Source organism: Aedes aegypti, chromosome 3 (genome assembly GCF_002204515.2).
Source record: "Aedes aegypti strain LVP_AGWG chromosome 3, AaegL5.0 Primary Assembly, whole genome shotgun sequence".
Taxonomy (NCBI): Eukaryota; Metazoa; Arthropoda; class Insecta; order Diptera; family Culicidae; genus Aedes; species Aedes aegypti.
This window is the reverse complement of record NC_035109.1, coordinates 76,275,709-76,291,823: the sequence shown is the minus strand read 5'-3', so window position 1 is coordinate 76,291,823 and position 16,115 is coordinate 76,275,709. Positions and strand designations below refer to the sequence as shown.

At 37.9% G+C, this 16,115-nt stretch overlaps 1 protein-coding gene across 1 annotated transcript in view; it reads left to right on the top strand.

The window, feature by feature from the left end:
* LOC5569257 (contactin-4) overlaps positions 1-16,115 on the top strand; it is a 1,061,856-nt gene that overhangs the window by 422,369 nt on the left and 623,372 nt on the right. The window contains exon 2 of the mRNA XM_021854379.1: positions 6,980-7,109. Within this exon, the coding sequence (XP_021710071.1) occupies positions 6,980-7,109 (130 nt within the window). The remainder of the gene's footprint in view (positions 1-6,979; positions 7,110-16,115) is intronic.

The following is a 16,115-nucleotide window of genomic DNA, read 5'->3' as shown; positions in this document are numbered from 1 at the left end:
GTGGGCTGATCGGGGAAACGGGATATTCAGGGAACTGGCATTAAGAGAAACGACATTCGGGGAAAAGTAACACAACTCATCGAAGATACTGCAGTAATCGATTTCTCTTTCCGGCAATAACTTGAGTAGATCAATGTTATCGATTGCCGCTCTTCTGTCAGTTGGAAACAAAAAATATCTACAATATAGCTCCAAAGAACAGCCTATGTATAAAAGAAGGTGAAATTTATTTAAATTTTAAATCTACACTCTTTATGCTATTACTTATGGCTCTATCATGTTAGAGAAAAAAACATTGAATGTTGGAAAGAAGGGTAAATTTGTGCTAAATATATCAAAATCTTCAGTGCAAGAAAATATTCCTAAATCGAAACTCAAAAGGAGCATTAATATTTGAAAGAAGGGTAATTTCTGGATAAATAATAAAATACTAGTGGCAATCACTTTCCTAATATGCCTTAGTTTATTCAAGAGTATATGATTGTTGAATAAAGTGTCATTTTGTTTCAATCGACTCCAAAACAAGCCTGATGCCAACAGAAAGATTCATTAGAAACGTAAAAACGAATGTCATCTTAAGAAATTCTTGGTTTAAGACTCATTATGCCAAACGACTATTATGCCAAACGACTTTATGCCAAATGACCATTATGCCAAACTACTTTATGCCTAATGGCTTTATGCCAAACGACTTTATGCCAAATGACCTACCACCGCATGGGAATGTGCAACGGGACATTTCGATTCAAGGTTATTGTGACTTTCACTGCGTGGGTTTGTCACCGGAGATTGTTTCTCTCACGTTGAATTGAAATGTTCCGCAGTTGATTATGCAATGATTATCAACATTTTTCTTGAATAGTTTGTAAATTGCGTGATCTGGAGAAGAAAATCATCTACCAGGCTACCGAAAGCGGTTAAGGAAATTGTATACTTAAATTTTTTTGGAAAACACAATTACTTCCGACTAAAATGTAAAAAGTTGTGTTAATTTTTTAGATAAAGAACAAGTTTTTGAAAATCATAACCTTAATTTTTGAAGATACTAGTAGGGCAAGTGAAAATATTAGAACATCAGAAGTTCATATATTCCGTAAAATAAACAACTCATTTATCCCATTTAACTACTGGGGCTTCGTGGCTGGGCGGTTAGCGGCATCAGTCGTTGAGGCGTATTGTGCCACGAAGCGCGGGTTCGATTCCCGCTCCATCATCCCGAAAAATTCATCACTGGGCTATTGGATGTTACATGTTGTCCATTGCCTTATGTTCGTGATTGTTCAGTCTGTGCAGCCTTTGGCTGAAGACGGTGTAAATTGTCATTTTACTTGCTCTACAGTACATTATAAGAAACTCCCTCGGACAGAGATGCAAAACTGAACGTGAGCCGAAAATGAACTTAACGCGTTCAAATTTTGCACGTGAACGCAGTAAACGCACTTTTTTTGCACTTCAAAATGCTCAGTGAAGCACAAAACTTAAAAACACTACTCCAAACTACATTGAATTCATATCACGTACAATGTATGGAGCCTTAAATGTTCCTTGACATATTTTGTAGACCTTTCTACTCTGAAAAATGTTTTAAATCTGCTATGAAAACAATTCTCCTTTCGCGATTTTTCAGCTCTTTCGGGTTCAAATTTTCGAACTAATCAAGGTTCAAGCCTACTTGACCCTCGTTCAAAAATTTGAACTGGAACGCAAACTGAACGCGTTCAAATGCAACACTGCCCTCAGAAATGTTGGCCCCGAATACACTTTAATTATTCTAAATAAATTGAAACCCCTGATGAATATGACTAAATAAAATTGTGAAAATCATTCTGCAGTTTCACAAACGAATTTGATTCCAACTGTTTTTATTTTCATTCATAACGTTTTCCAAAAATATTCCCGAATTTCATCAATGGTTCTGAGTTTGAGTAGAACATTTCAGGTGGTTGATTCTGTTGACTACTCAGGTCATATAGTACCTTCGTAATTACTCTATGGAAGTTTCTTGGTGAGGACGTTAGAAATTCCAAGACGGTGTCTAAGAAAGACCACCATTGTTAGCTTTCGCTTACGGAACCAACGAAAAATCGAAGACACGGGTCCAAAGAAGGGTCGAAAAGGGATCAATAGATAATAAAAAAAAAAACTAAAAAATCGTGTTGTATTGCTTAAGGTCAGGGGTCTTCAGATGTTTAAGGTGAAGATGAATCGAAGCCAAACCTCAAATTTTCAAGAGCACAAATCTGGAGAACCGAACACCCGTTTGAGCTGAAAACTTAATCGATTGGTCACCTCCAGCTAGTGACCAATCGATTAAATTTTCAGCACAAACGGGTTTTCGGTTCTCCAGATTTGTGCTCTTGAAAATTTGAGGTTTGGCTTCGATTTATCTTCACCTTGAGGTCGCAAAGCACTTTTTAAAAGTAAATCGTTACGCGAAGCACCTGTTTATTATCGTACACAGAAGTTGAAAAAACAATCTTGATAAACATTTATTTAATTCCTATTCAGTTTCTATACTCTGATAGACCATGTTGTGCATATTTGGGATAATTTATCATCATCGCATGGTTAACCTTTTTTAGGCGATTTTTATCCATCAGAAATCTATATTATCAACATGTAATATTGGCTTCGTCAAGCTGCACGGCACTTAGACCAGCAAATGAATGGTTTCAAAATGAAATCCATTAGTATCGTTATATCTTATTAAATGATTTTTGAACACATATGCTGTTTTGTTGGCACTCAAACAGAAGCATTCATTACACTCATAAATTTATGACAATACGCTGTATTGTTGCATCTAACAAGGTTAGTCAAACTACAAAAATCTATGTTGCGCAAGTTTGCGCAAGATAAGGTTAAAATTTATCGGAACATGATAGAAAAATCTTCAAATTAAGACTACTGTGATATGTGTGTGAGTGTGTGCTCACATTCAAAACTTAGTTGTATTTCATTTGATTCTCCCCATATATTTTATGAAGAAGCTAGAAAGCAATCGTTTATTATTTTCTTCGAAAAATTTCATAATAATTTAACTACAAGCAGCAGAATCCTGTTTTTGGCTGGAGATGGACAAAATGAAACGGAGCCGTTCAAAAGTCGGGGGTGGCGAGAGTCGGTTCATTTAAAGCCCAAATAAAAGTGGAGCAAATGTCGAAAGTGATAAAGACGTTTTCGCCGTTAAAGCCGACAAAACGAAAGAAACACAGCTGATTTATTTGCAAAATAAAAAGACTGTGTGTCTTTGTTTTCTTCGATTTGTTGATTTCAAGGGGTAAAATTGTGTTTTATTTTCAATTCCTACATTCGCTCCATTTTTACTTGGGCTTTAATCAGCAGTCACACAACGGATCAGATAAAAAGTCACCCATATGAAGAACAAACTGGACCTTGTCTCCTATTCTCTTTCCTTCGTATCTCGGCTTTATTATTAGGCTTGACACGTGCCTTGCTTTGCGCGCCACGCCACACATGCAAGCACACTTTGCTGCTGCTCTGTGCTCTCAGCGCTCACTTCAAAGGTAGACAAACTCATCCCGCCCACTTGCATTACAGGCAAACGAAAAATAAATTGCGCACCTGAATGGCAAAGCCCGTAGTTTTGCATCTTCCGTTAGGTTCGGGTAGGAGAAATCGGCTGAATATCGTGTTCCTTGCCGGTCGATTCGAAAAAAATCTGGGGAAGAATGTAGGGGAAGTGGTGGCAAAATGAACACCGTGCCTTTTATCGAGGAAAAACAAAAGAGATTGAATTTTTATCATGCACGGATGATTTAGAGCATAAATCGGAGTTTTCTTGTTGATACGGATGTCAATTGGAGTGAAAATATCAACGAAAACTAAGATTTTAGAAAACCACGTTTGAAAATTGGAACTGACGTAACTTTAAGCTCGGGAGTTTGAGGTTTTTTTCAGTGAGGTGAATATTGTTATGATGTGATATCAAATCTTATACATTTAGAATTTTTTCTTTGATGGGTTACAATCATTAATGAATATTAGACTGGCCCTTAAACAAAAAAGTTGTAAAATTCAACGGCGCACCCCCTAAATATGTGCCTTAAGGTAAGAAAAAAGGTCTCTCAAAATATCAACTCAATTGGTTGCACCACTATTCTTCTTTCTGGCGTTACGTCCCTACTGGGACTGAGCCTGCTTCTCAGCTTAGTGTTCTTATGAGCACTTCCACAGTTATTAACTGAGAGCTTACTATGCCAATGACCATTTTTGCATGCGTATATCGTGTGGCAGGTACGAAGATACTCTATTCCCCTGGAAGTCGAGAAAATTTCCAACCCGAAAAGATCCTCGACCGGTGGGATTCGAACCCACGACCCTCAGCTTGGTCTTGCTGAATAGCTGCGCGTTTACCGCTACGGCTATCTGGGCCCACCGGGGGGGGGGGGGGGGGTCATTTTTCGGCTGTTTAGTCTAGAGAACCTTTGCGTTGATTATTTTAGAATCTTCGCCAACGTTTCAGGGCTCCATTTAAAACAACAAGTTAAACAAATTTTTTATAAATATGAAAACGTCGGGTTTTGAAAGGGTCAATTCTGTTCCACTCGTAAACCTGTTCATTTAATACCGTTAGGCTGGACTTTTCTATTCGGTAGAGTTTTAGTTTTGGGGGTTCAAACTGTTATTTCTACGCTGGGATTTGTGTATGGTGCTTGGTGATAAGCCTACTAATGTAGTCGAAAAATGCCCTTTTTATCCATTTTTATCATGATACAACCTTCTACAATATTGCTCTCAATGGTATCAAGTAGTGTTTTTGACATTCTGGGTTCAATTCAACGCAGTCAACAATTTTCCTGAACCAAACAGTAGATGATGTACTGTTTCCCATTTGTTTGAGCTGGAAATCCCATATTAACTTCAATTCAAATGCGCCAGCTCATGGAACGACCAAATGAGCTGAAATTTTCAGGTAGACTACCTTCAACCCTAAGGAATAATTATTTGGGGTGCCCCGTGGAATTATACAACTTTATTTTTCTCCCATACTGAGCTGGGCCAGTCTAATGATATATTTTCGGGAATGTAATGAAAATTTTCAAAAATATTTGTTCTACTTACGTTTTTAGCTTGATGTTCATTTTACCACCAACAGCTGTTCATTTTACCCACATAGAGCAGGTAAAATGAACATTTGCATCGATTTTTGCTAGCGATAAAAATATGTGAAAACTTGGCTATTTCAGTCTGAATTTGTGTCGCTGCTATAGATAACATTTCTTTCGTCAAGAGTTTCAAAATCAATCCAGACTTAAAACATGAAATTGAGTAAATGTCCAAACTTCCTTAGAACACCTTATTAAAGCTGTAATGAATCATTGCTCTCCAGCGCTACTACGCCAGCTAATATTTCCACCTCCATGTCAATTGACTGGAAGTCCTCTCGATATTTTTCAGTAAACTAATGTGTTTCTGAACAAGACTTAGAAAAGAAGAACTGTAGGCTCATTAATTGACATATATGCCATTAAACTACTACAACAACATATCAACATAAATTCCATCACTTCAGACATAATTCTACAAAAGCTACGCCCCTGCCCGGCTCTCCGTATAACACCTTCTAGCGCAATATTGAACAACAGGCACGAAAGTCCATAACGTTGTCGTAGTCCCCGGCGGGATCCAAACGAACTGGAATGTTCTCCTGAAACCTTCACACAATTTTACCCACCTTCCATCGATCGTTGCTCTTATCAGTCTCGTAAGTTTCCCGGGAAAGCTGTTCTCGTCCATGATTCTACATAACTCTACGCAGTCAATACTATTGTGTGTCACCTTGAAATCAATGAAGAAGTGATGCGTTGGGACGACGTTTTCGGAGGATTTGCGTACAGTAAAGATCTGGTCCGTTGAAGATCGACCATCAACGAAAGCCGGATTCCAAGGAATTCATTTACTGCAGGTGACAGACGATAGAAGATGGCAGCAGTGTTAGTTCAATAGTGTTTTGTCATCATAATATATGGCAAAATAAAGAGTTGATCCTTTTCTTCTTAACAATCTTTGCAAACAGTGTTAAAATTATTTTTTTCCTAGGTTTTCCAATAAAAAGTTAATTTTTTTGTAATTAAAAACTTCTAATTCTGCCCAAACATAATTGCTGGGCTTCTACAATCAATTTTAGTAGGAAAAACTACATGTCGAGGTACCCCGTCGGGAGTCCGGCAAAGAGATGCTTCTCATTCCAAATCTCCTCGCGGATGGGAAGCACTTCCCCGTATGCAACGAGAAACTTCACGATTTTATCGTTCGTCACGTCCTCCACCCCCTTCAGCATGGCGTTGCTTTGTAGGCGCGGACTCTTATCACTCGGCTAAGGAAGGACCCTATTTTGCGGGTCCTCCTAGTGATTTTCGTTTATAGAACTTACTTGCAATTCCAGGGAAAAAGTATTGTCAAACAGTCGAATTCCGTCGGTGCATTCCTTTTCACAAACTGCACCCACGCAGAGTGAATAAAATAGAGCCTGCATGCTCGCACCCGATGGGAGGGAAAACAAAATATTTATGGGAGGGAAATCAAAATATTTATGAATCATTATTATTCCGCTTTAATGGAAAACATTAATTAATATTCCTTTTACGTGTGCGTGTGCCACTTTAAAGTGGAAATTTATGCACACCACCCTTCCTCGGCCATTCAGGGTCCCTACGCACCACAAGCTTTTGTTGGCTGCACACATTCAGGGGCTCGTCGGTCATACCTTCTGGATCGTAAAATGGAATTTAAATTTGTCCCGCTCCTGGTTTTATTCGGAATTTCCCACCATTTTTGCGACATTATTCCCCCCCCCCTGCTCAAAGAGAGCATTGACAACCATGGGACGTAAATATACCGGGTGCGGAAATAACTTTAACTATTGTTTTAATATGTCCGTAGCCAGTGGTGCCGTTTTATGATAATTATAATTAATGATGTTTACCCTTGTTCCCGTTTATCCGTTTCATTACAGATGTCCCCGCCCAGGTGGAGAAGGTGTTGGTGAACGACACGGCACAGATCAAGTGTGACGTATCGTCCAATCTGCCGGGCGATCGGGTGCTACTTGTTGTGTGGTACAAAGATAACGTGCCCATCTATAGGTGAGTGTGAAATGATTTTTCATAATTTTCAGCAAAGTGGATTGGATGTTTCAAGCGTTGAGGAGATGCACGGTGCGCTCCAGACTGTTAGTATTAGGAAAAAAATGTCCCTCAAATCTGTATTGCTCGATTGTTTTTTATGGCTATATTTAATACATGTCTGGACAAAATTCAAAAAGTGTAAATCGTAGGGATACCACGATTTTTTATGTAGCCATCCAAAAAAAAACGACTGATGAACGCAGATATGATGGTGATTTTTATGCTGGTCATAGCCGTCTGAGGAACACCGAGCCCAGCGAAACACATTTCAAAGCATACGTTTCCTAGAAAACGGATGCTTCCACTAACCGGTCTCTGCGGACATCAAAGCATGGCAAATGCACAGCTTCCATTCAAGACATAGACATCGTCTTTCCTGGCACGTCGTCAATCCCTCGCAGCACCCACGATAAATGGCGGCCCACGAGTTTGAAAAATGCCTTGTATTTTTATGCTAAGTATGTGATGTGCATAAATCTGGACAAACATTTGAAAAGGGCCCAAGAGGTCTTGAGCCTTTTTTTAGAAACGTTGCTGTTGAGCCCTTCTTAGCCCGCCCACGCAAACTAACACCACTATCAGAAAGATTGGCGTTAGCTCTTCCTGATAGTGGTGTTGGTGAGCGCGATCGAGTTGAATTGGGCTCAACAGCGTCTTGCAAAGCCAATGTTTACCAATGTCGATGTGCCCTTTTGAAATGTTTGTCCAGAAATAACATCACAGAGCATCGTCTTCAGCAACGCCCACACTTAACAGACACAGAGAGCCGAACCACATCCATCGCAAAGGGATCACTTTGCGAACCGGTACATGGTGTAGCGAACAAGTAGTATTGCCAGACACGGGCGTCATGGGAAAACACTTATGAATTCAAAAGCCTTCGTTGCGAAGGAATTTCCGCAACACTAACTCACAAAACCGAAGGGGAAGGGGGGAAACGGATGTAGAAGGATGTGGAAGTATCATATGAATATTATCCATCTTCCTGCCGATCTATGTCATTGCTACCGTGTCGACTGGGTTCATTGTCAAACCACTTTCAGGGGGGATTTTTCACGTCTTTCTTGGATGATTTCATAATACAATGCTGTTTCTTGTGAAAAAATCAAGCAGAATTAGACTTTATTGTGCTCATCAAATCTTAATCAGCACTCTGAAAAAATTCTGCTCAAGAGTTTGGAGCAAATCCTGCTCAGGATTTTAAGCAAATCTTGCTTTAGAGCAAACCCTGCTCAGGATTTAAAGCAAATCCTGCTCAGGTTTTCGAGCAAATCCTAGTCAGGATTTCAAGCAAATCCTGGTCAGGATTTCAAGCAAATCCTGCTCAGAATTTGGAGCAAATCCTGCTCAGGATTTGGAGCAAATCCTGCTCAGGATTTGGAGCAAATCCTGCTCAGTATTTAGAGCCAACCTTGCTCAGGATTTGAAGCGAATCCTGCTCAGGATTTGGAGCACATCCTGCTCAGGACTTGAGGCATATCTTGCTCAGGATTTAGAGCAAACCCCTCTCAGGATTTGGAGCAAATCCTGCTCAGGATTTAGAGCATATCCTGCTATAAAATTTGCAGCAAATCCTGCTCAGGGTTTGGAGCAATTTTTTCTCAGGATTTTAAGCAAATCCTGCTCATGATTTGGAGCAAATCCTGCTCAGGGTTTGGAGCAAATCTATCTCAGGATTTGGAGCCAATCCTTCTCAGGATTTGGAGCAAATCCTGCTCAGGATTTGGAGCGAATCTTTTTCAGGATTTGGAACAAATCCTGCTCAGGATTTGAAGCCAATGCTGCTCAAGATCCGGAGTAAATCCCTCTCCGGATTTGGAGCAAACCTTGCTCAGGATTTGGTGTAAAATTTGATCAGGATTTGGACCATAAGTTCATAAAATCATAAAATCATAAAATCATAAAATCATAAAATCATAAAATCATAAAATCATAAAATCATAAAATCATAAAATCATAAAATCATAAAATCATAAAATCATAAAATCATAAAATCATAAATCATAAAATCATAAAATCATAAAATCATAAAATCATAAAATCATAAAATCATAAAATCATAAAATCATAAAATCATAAAATCATAAAATCATAAAATCATAAAATCATATCATAAAATCATAAAATCATAAAATCATAAAATCATAAATCATAAAATCATAAAATCATAAAATCATAAAATCATAAAATCATAAAATCATAAAATCATAAAATCATAAAATCATAAAATCATAAAATCATAAAATCATAAAATCATAAAATCATAAAATCATAAAATCATAAAATCATAAAATCATAAAATCATAAATCATAAAATCATAAAATCATAAAATCATAAAATCATAAAATCATAAAATCATAAAATCATAAAATCATAAAATCATAAAATCATAAAATCATAAAATCATAAAATCATAAAATCATAAAATCATAAAATCATAAAATCATAAAATCATAAAATCATAAAATCATAAATCATAAATCATAAAATCATTAAAATCATAAAATCATAAAATCATAAAATCATAAAATCATAAAATCATAAAATCATAAAATCATAAAATCATAAAATCATTAAATCATTAAAATCATAAAATCATTAAATCATAAAATCATAAAATCATAAAATCATAAAATCATAAAATCATTAAATCATTAAATCATAAAATCATAAAATCATTAAATCATAAAATCATAAAATCATAAAATCATAAAATCATAAAATCATAAAATCATAAAATCATAAAATCATAAAATCTGTCCATGCACAACCAGAATAGAACAGCCCCACTGTACATTATTGGTAGCAGATCATTGATAATTATCAGCATACATGCAGTAGCTTAGAGTTCGCGCCATAATCAGTGTCTATGTGTATGCTTCAATGTAAATGCTTTGTATTCCATGCCCTTTTTGTTACATGTTTGTTCGACCAAATTAATTGTCTTTAAGAAGTATAAAACCACCATAGTAACAAGATCAGCTAATAGTCCTTGAGATCTCGTACTACAAGTGACTCACAGTTAGATCGCGCGCGCAGTTAGCATAAGTCGTTATAATAAATCGCCGTTAGTCAAGGTTAAGTTACAGTTTGTGCCAATACAGTTTGAACCTCAATATATCAGTCGAGTTTGTGTTGAAGAAACCATATTTTAGTCGGTGCAATACATCCCAGTTTGAAACGAATTCTTGACTCAGTTTTTCCATGAAGAAATACCACTCGACAGTGATCCAAAACCAACAGACGCTCTTATGTGCGTTAACATAAATGGTCCTTCGAACCGGATAGGATCATCGTCGCGAGTGCCGTACTTGTTGTCCGTCGGGAATTCGTTCAGCAGTCCGTGTTTGTTTGTTTTTCGTAATCTCCAAATCGTCAATCAAGTGTGGGCGAAAACAGAAAATATCGCCCGAAGAGTGACACGCTTATCCAAAACCCGCAAGAATGTGTTACTAACTGTGTCAGAAATTATGCCGACAAATATGAGGAAAATTCCAGTATCGACAGCATTAGTTAGTTGCCATTGTCCAGATAGTTGCAAAAATTGCCATTTTGTTGTACGTGATTTGCGCCATCTTCGTCGGTACTATGTTTGTCGCGAAAAATGCATGCAGACCCAAAAATGTTGGTGCACCATAAAGGGTTTTCGGATGGGTAAATTCTGTGCGGTCAAGAAACATGACCACCTACGCATGAACAAACCATGAACCACGAAACGGGCGAAAATGAAAAAGTGTCAGAAGGAGCTCTTGATCAGTGCTACTGTCATCGCGGGTGCCAATGTGGAAAAAGCAAAAACATACGGCAAAATTCAACAATCGTTTTCTTAATTCGATTTTGTTTTACAATTTTCTACTGTGAAAAAGTTTTTGCAATGGCCAAACAACAGTACGGATTTCCTAGCAGTTCTCTCCGAAAACACGATTGTTCCGCAGTGTCGTTTTTGGCAGACGTGGTGGCCCAGATTGATGTTCGATCTCAGCTATCGGAAGAGGAAAGTGAATTCCTTCGGACCGCGCTTTCGCTCCTTGTTCAATGGAGAAATCGAATATTGGCGGAGTGCAAGGTTTTGAAAATGAGTGCTACCCAACAACTGAGGTCGACGAAACAAATCGACAAGACCATTCAAGCTGTGCTGTACAAATCACACGGAAAATCGATTCCTAGCACTGCACAGTCTGATCCAGAAGATGAGTCAACAGGAGAAGCAGAGGACATTGAAGAGGATGGCGTTCCAACGATGTTCAGTGGCACAAGGTTGGCAAAGGTGAAAGCTATCCGGGAATCTTCCGTGGCACAGGGAAAATCGCTTTCGTCACCAATTCAAGCTGTATGCCATTACTGCCGAGGAAAACATTTCCCGATCAATTGCGAATCATTCAGAAATACACTTTCCAGTCAGCGACTCGAGTTCGTTAAGGAGAAGGATCTGTGCATCAACTGCTACGATGCTTCCCACCGGGTTGGTAATTGCCCCACGATCCCCCATGTGTTCGTTGCCCTCAGAAGCATCATACGAAGCTCCATGCTGGGTTGGTACGTCTACACGAAGTTGGCCAGAAGGACACACAAGCGAAGTGAGAGGACAACGCGATTATGCAGCAGTTTTTATTCAAATTAGAATGCACAGAAGAGTGCAATTTTTGTTGATTGAGCACTGAAAAGTGCATTCATGTTCAGTGGACTACAGTGATTACTATGAATTCGTTAAATAAACAATTTTTCGTTTTGTTGTTGATTTATGTCGATGAACTTTCAAACTTCCCATTCCCCCATGATAAACATTTGTGCATCCTAATTCGCCATTGCAATACCGCCGTATTAAGTCCATCATTGGAAATAACCGCAAGGTTCTCAGCATATCCATCACACTCCTTCATGTGGAGTCAGCGGAGGCCAGGCAGGCCTCCGCTTCAGGCAAGTTTAATTTTGATTCATTTTAACATGGTAAAAAGTACCCTCTCATCTGTTTCAGAGTGGTTTATAGCGTTTGCTGCATAGGTGCAAGCCTAATACAGTTGGGAGCCCATCAAATGGCCGTTCGTTACTCGGTGACGTTTCAGTAGAAACAGCCTCAATATGTTTTGGAACGATTTATCCATCATTCAATCAATGAGATCACATATCAATGCAGTTCAGTATGATGGTTTAGCTGCTTTCTACAGTGTTGGTCACGCAAGGTCCAACACTTCCTAGCCAACGGTGAAAGTCCGTTGGTGCCTCATGAGCACTCTGCCATCAGTCCAGTGAAACGTGTCACTGGGGCATGAGGATTAGTTGTAGAAAGCAACTTACTTCGTTCAGCAGTTTTCGACGATGTTGGCCGTTCAGGGTCCAGCATAATTCGAGCCAACGGTTAAAGGTCCGTTGGTGCCTCATGTGCGTCCGCCAGCAGTTCAGCGATTGCCATCACTGAAGCATGAGGATGGTTCGATGCGATATTTTTCATCCAGATCCACTCAGTCCGAGTGGATGCAGCACTTTACTTACTTGTTATTGTGCTGCAAAAGCTTGCTATCGTAGCAAGCACCCCAATGCTTGTGCGCTCGCAAGATTGGGTTTGTGGATCTGCCCGTCAAGGGGGACCGTTTCGCAGCCGCGAAGCATGCCGTCGACTCAACTAGTGCCTCAACCGGAGGTCGACAACTAGTTTGAGAATTCCAAGGAGCGCAACCGAAGATATCGTCATCAGCCAGTGGGGACAACAGTACCCTTCGTCGAAGACATCAGCATCAGTATGTTCTGTATACGTCGAATCAGTCGGCGTAGTAACAGATCACCAGTTAGTCAACAGATCATCAACGCCAACCGGCGTCCAACGGAGGCCAGAGGGCCTCCAACCAGGCAAGTCGTTTTTTGTTTCTTTAATTCTGTTAAAAAAGCCGTCTCTCATCTCATTGATAGGAATCATCGTCGAACACGATCAAAGGTTGGTCGCAAGAAAATCAGCACCGAGTATTTTTGGCAACGCCATCAGAGCACAAGTTCAATCAATTGAAACAATCATCCGCACAGCATGAAAACGGATCAGTACAATTCGAAGGCATCTTCAGTCAGACGAAACCAGCGGAAGACAACCCGTTACAGTACGAAGACGTAATTTGAACATCATAAAAAGGACTCGATCAGCAGTTCGAAGAACTCAGCAGTCACTCAAGCAATGAGTAGTTCTCAACAACCGTTTCCGAAGGCAAATCCAGTAAATCTATCGACAAGCAATGTTAAGGCATGGCGGTTCCAGCAAAACGCGCCGTCACGTCCTCCCGGAGCTCCAGCTCCGGGACACAGTTAAGTATCTCTGTTCCAACTTACAATCAGCCGTTTTCCAATGTTTGATGCCCCTCGATACTTCCAGCCAAGCACCAATTCGAGGACGTTGACAAGCCTGGAACAGCTCGCCAATCAACGAAGTCAACGTAGCAGTGATTGAATGCAGCAGCCATCCACGGAAAAGGTTTTCCAAGTATGAGCTCTCGAGGACAGACCACATGTACATCAGAACATGTCGCAGTCGCAGTCGCAGTGTGAACAGGAATTCTCCTACGATCAGCAGTCAAGTGAATCAATTATTCAATCAGAATGTAAAGAGAAGAAAATCACCAGCATGCAGAACCATACGTCAGAAGATGACAAAGTCCAGCTGTTAACGAATTGCTTATTTCGATAAGTTTTACAAATGAGATATGGTAGATAGCGTAGGTCGTTGACAAAGTGAGCACGATTTAGTTAGATAGCAAATACATCAAACGATTTTAGTCAGTATCACACAGTTAGTAGAAACATTTCATTGAAAGGCTTCAGTTTGTAGACTTCCGTCTTTCAAGGGGGGCGGTATGTCCATGCACAACCAGAATAGAACAGCCCCACTGTACATTATTGGTAGCAGATCATTGATGATTATCAGCATACATGCAGTAGCTTAGAGTTCGCGCCATAATCAGTGTCTATGTGTATGCTTCAATGTAAATGCTTTGTATTCCATGCCCTTTTTGTTACATGTTTGTTCGACCAAATTAATTGTCTTTAAGAAGTATAAAACCACCATAGTAACAAGATCAGCTAATAGTCCTTGAGATCTCGTACTACAAGTGACTCACAGTTAGATCGCGCGCGCAGTTAGCATAAGTCGTTATAATAAATCGCCGTTAGTCAAGGTTAAGTTACAGTTTGTGCCAATACAGTTTGAACCTCAATATATCAGTCGAGTTTGTGTTGAAGAAACCATATTTTAGTCGGTGCAATACATCCCAGTTTGAAACGAATTCTTGACTCAGTTTTTCCATGAAGAAATACCACTCGACAGTGATCCAAAACCAACAGACGCTCTTATGTGCGTTAACAAAATCATAAAATCATAAAATCATAAAATCATAAAATCATAAAATCATAAAATCTTAAAATCATAAAATCATAAAATCATAAAATCATAAAATCATAAAATCATAAAATCATAAAATCATAAAATCATAAAATCATAAATCAAAATCATAAAATCATAAAATCATAAAATCATAAAATCATAAAATCATAAAATCATAAAATCATAAAATCATAAATCATAAATCATTAAAATCATAAAATCATAAAATCATAAAATCATAAAATCATAAAATCATAAAATCATAAAATCATAAAATCATAAAATCATAAAATCATAAAATCATAAAATCATAAAATCATAAAATCATAAAATCATAAAATCATAAAATCATAAAATCATAAAATCATAAAATCATAAAATCATAAAATCATAAAATCATAAAATCATAAAATCATAAAATCATAAAATCATAAAATCATAAAATCATAAAATCATAAAATCATAAAATCATAAAATCATAAAATCATAAAATCATAAAATCATAAAATCATAAAATCATAAAATCATAAAATCATAAAATCATAAAATCATAAAATCATAAAATCATAAAATCATAAAATCATAAAATCATAAAATCATAAAATCATAAAATCATAAAATCATAAAATCATAAAATCATAAAATCATAAAATCATAAAATCATAAAATCATAAAATCATAAATCATAAAATCATAAAATCATAAATCATAAAATCATAAATCATAAAATCATAAAATCATAAAATCATAAAATCATAAAATCATAAAATCATAAAATCATAAAATCATAAAATCATAAAATCATAAAATCATAAAATCATAAAATCATAAAATCATAAAATCATAAAATCATAAATCATAAAATCATAAAATCATAAAATCATAAAATCATAAAATCATAAAATCATAAAAAAATTAACAGCTAAAGAAACAATTTTGCCAAACACTAAAATCCATTCGATATTCACCGCAAATTTGATCCCAATTGAGATCACCATATCAAGCATCAACCCAAATTGAAATGTAACTCGGACCAAAACGAATAATCCAATATGCAAATGTTTGTCGAGCTCCGAATCAATCTAATCATTGTTGTGGAAATTGCTTCTTTTGTAGCCTTGCTCCGGAGCAAATTCCTTCTATACTAAAACCGACAGCAAGATGGTCAAAAAATCGTCTAAGCACAGAGCTTGAAATACGACCGACAAATTTCACTTCTCGTCACAACGATATCGAATTATTGCTCTCTACGGTGCTCGAGAGGGAAGGCGTCGTGTTTGTGAGGAGTACTCCGTTCTCGTCGCCTTCTTCGTCTTGCACTCACTCACTCGACGATGCATTCTCCGATAGTAATTTATACAAATAGGGTCAAGAGCGATGCCAATGGTAAAACATGATGCTTGCTATCGATGCTATCGAATAGCACCCGATGCTTTCTCCTTTTCTCTACTTGAGGAACGAAATCCGATTCTTGACAAGCTTCAATTTTCTACAACCTCCCACCGTGCCACCTCGTGCTAGCTATCGAGAAGGCTTTCCTCTGAGCTAGCAACAAAACTATCAATGACGCCGCTCATCTTATACTCTTCAGTAGGAGATGTGG